Source organism: Pteropus vampyrus, unplaced genomic scaffold, assembly GCF_000151845.1.
Source record: "Pteropus vampyrus isolate Shadow unplaced genomic scaffold, Pvam_2.0 Scaffold396, whole genome shotgun sequence".
Classification (NCBI taxonomy): domain Eukaryota; kingdom Metazoa; phylum Chordata; class Mammalia; order Chiroptera; family Pteropodidae; genus Pteropus; species Pteropus vampyrus.
Genome location: NW_011889177.1, coordinates 260,696 through 263,013, shown reverse-complemented (window position 1 = coordinate 263,013; position 2,318 = coordinate 260,696). Strand labels below are relative to the sequence as shown.

At 64.3% G+C, this 2,318-nt stretch overlaps 1 protein-coding gene across 1 annotated transcript in view; it reads left to right on the top strand.

Moving 5' to 3' along the window:
• Positions 1 to 2,318, top strand: part of PTPRN2 (protein tyrosine phosphatase, receptor type N2) — a 269,989-nt gene that overhangs the window by 26,999 nt on the left and 240,672 nt on the right. The window contains exon 5 of the mRNA XM_023523601.1: positions 1,056 to 1,142. Within this exon, the coding sequence (XP_023379369.1) occupies positions 1,056 to 1,142 (87 nt within the window). The remainder of the gene's footprint in view (positions 1 to 1,055; positions 1,143 to 2,318) is intronic.

Below are 2,318 nucleotides of genomic sequence, written 5' to 3'. Positions count from 1 at the left end.
GTCTGCCCTCCGCGCGTCTGTCTGCGTCTCGATCGCCCTTTTCTGTAGGGACAGCAGTGATGTGGTCAGGGCCAGCCCCAGGGAGCTCGCCCCCAGCAGATCTCTGCACCCGCCCGGTCTCTCCTCGAGGCCACGTTCTGAGGCCCTGGCCTTGGAGCTTCAGCGTGTGAACTTCCGGTGTTACAGTCGCACCCAGGACAGCACACTCCCCTTTCACTCGTTGGTGACCTTGGCGCCTGAGCCCCCACTGCAGCGAAGCCCCGTGAAGGCCGGGGCTCGCTCTTCGTTTGCTGTCGCATGTCCTGCAGCCGGTGCTGGCTGCGGCGGGCACCTTATGCGTTTGCTGAGGGAGTGGATGAATGGCCAGCTGGGGTGGAAACTCGGCTGCCACGGTTTCTCTGTGACGATGCAATGGGATGTTTCCTTGAGGTGGGACTAACGAGCTTTCGCAGGCAACACGTGATTTGCCAACTGGGGGCTGGGGTTCAGGCTGTGTCGTCGGAACTGCAGACGACAGGCGGGTGGCTCTTCCGCAGGAGCCGGCCTTGGCGGGGGTCGTCCCGGGACGCGCGCCCCTTTTGAAGAGCCGCCGGTGGGCCGTTCATCCCGTCGGCTGTCACCCTTCACCGTGACGCCGACGTGGCCATGCATCGGCACACGGCTCGTTCTGGAAACGAGCCCATTAAACGTGGGCTTCCTTTGTGCACTGGCCTTGCCGTGCTGAGGCTTGGCGTCAGCGCCTGCTCCCCCCGCCTCCCGTCTCTCCTTTCCCGCCCTCCTCTTTATTGTATTTTCTATTGAGGCCGAGATGAGCCCATTACACGTCCTAATAATTCCATTCGCACTGAATTGTTTGTCTTATTGCTGGAAAATTCAGGTGATTCATCATGGCTGAAGAAGCACCTGATCCCCATTGCCCTGAGAGCCTGGTCACTATGTGACAGGAATACGTGAGCGGCAGGCGCTCAGAATCCTGAGGCCGGGTGGGAGCGTGTGGGGACCAAGCGACGAGCCCCACTGGGTCACACAGCTTCCTGTCTGCTCTCCCCCCACAGCCCCCTGAGCCCGGAGAAGGGGAAGGAGCTGATGGAAGACGTCGCACGCCTCCTGCCGCTGCCGGCGAGCATCTTTGCGGACGTCGCGTGAGTTGGGGCTCGGGGTCCTCGGGGTTCATTCCCGCCTCACACTGGGCTCCGTGTCTAAATTGGCCTGTAAGGGAAAGAACTGTGTGCCTGTGGTTCCCGTTAATTATGTCAGAGAGGAGCTGCTTCAGCAGCAAATGACAAGAAAACCCCAGCGGGGTTTGGTGAGTTATTTAAACACAGCTAGAATCGGAGCGTAATTATAAGAGCCGTGACGTGCAGGCGCGGGGCCCACCGGGCAGGGGTCCCTGCCGCAGGCTCCCCTGACCACCGGAGGCTCCGGGGTCCCTGCCGCCTGCACCGCCACCCGCAGATGCGTCCGTGAGGGCTCGGCCAGCGCTTGCCGAGCGCGGCGTCCAGGGCCCTGTGCGTCTCGGCGACATCGGGGCTGCAGGGGTGCCGCATGCAGCTGGTGCATGCGAGGGCGGCCGCTTCCATCTCTTGGGAAGTGTGCAGAGCTGTGAGGACAAGCCCCGCGGAAAGGGAGCAAGTGGTGATGTGTAGATCCAGTGGGGGCGGAGCGTCAGGCGCGGGGGCGGGCAGATCACGCACAGCCCCACATGGGGGCCTTGGCGGGATGGGGGCCATTCTGACGGGGGCCCAAGGACAGGCAACACCCCTGGCTCAGGACTGGAAGGCAAGGCTGAGCCGAGTCCCCACCCCGAGAACGTGGAGCCAGGAGCCTCCACCGTGGCCTGCAGACACTGGTCCCTGTCACTCATATGAGCACCTGCCATGACTTGGCCTCAGCTAGGAGCAGGCACAGGCACCGATACGCCCCACCTGCTGGGAAAGGCAGCCGGGTGCAGGCAGCTGGCGCGGAAGGCGCTGGGAGACACGTGTGCGGGGTGGGGCACCTCACTGGCCTGGGGCCCGGAAGCTCCGGAAGAGGAGAGCCCGAGGATGGGGAGCAGACTTCGGCAGAGGGGTGTGGCCGCAGCACAGAGCGCAAGGCGCACCTAGCGAGCGCCCGAATGAAGAACGCAGGCCGCGCCGAGAGCACAGGGCCTGGTCCGCCGCAGCCGGCGCACACCTGGCTCACAGGTGCGCTGTGCAGGTGAGGTGTGCCGTGCGGGTCCAAAAGCTGGCGTCTGCAGAGCCCGGACTGGGCACACACAGCGGCATCCCAGGGGAGGGACTGGGCCCGAACAGGAGTGGGGGGCTTCGCAGCAGCAG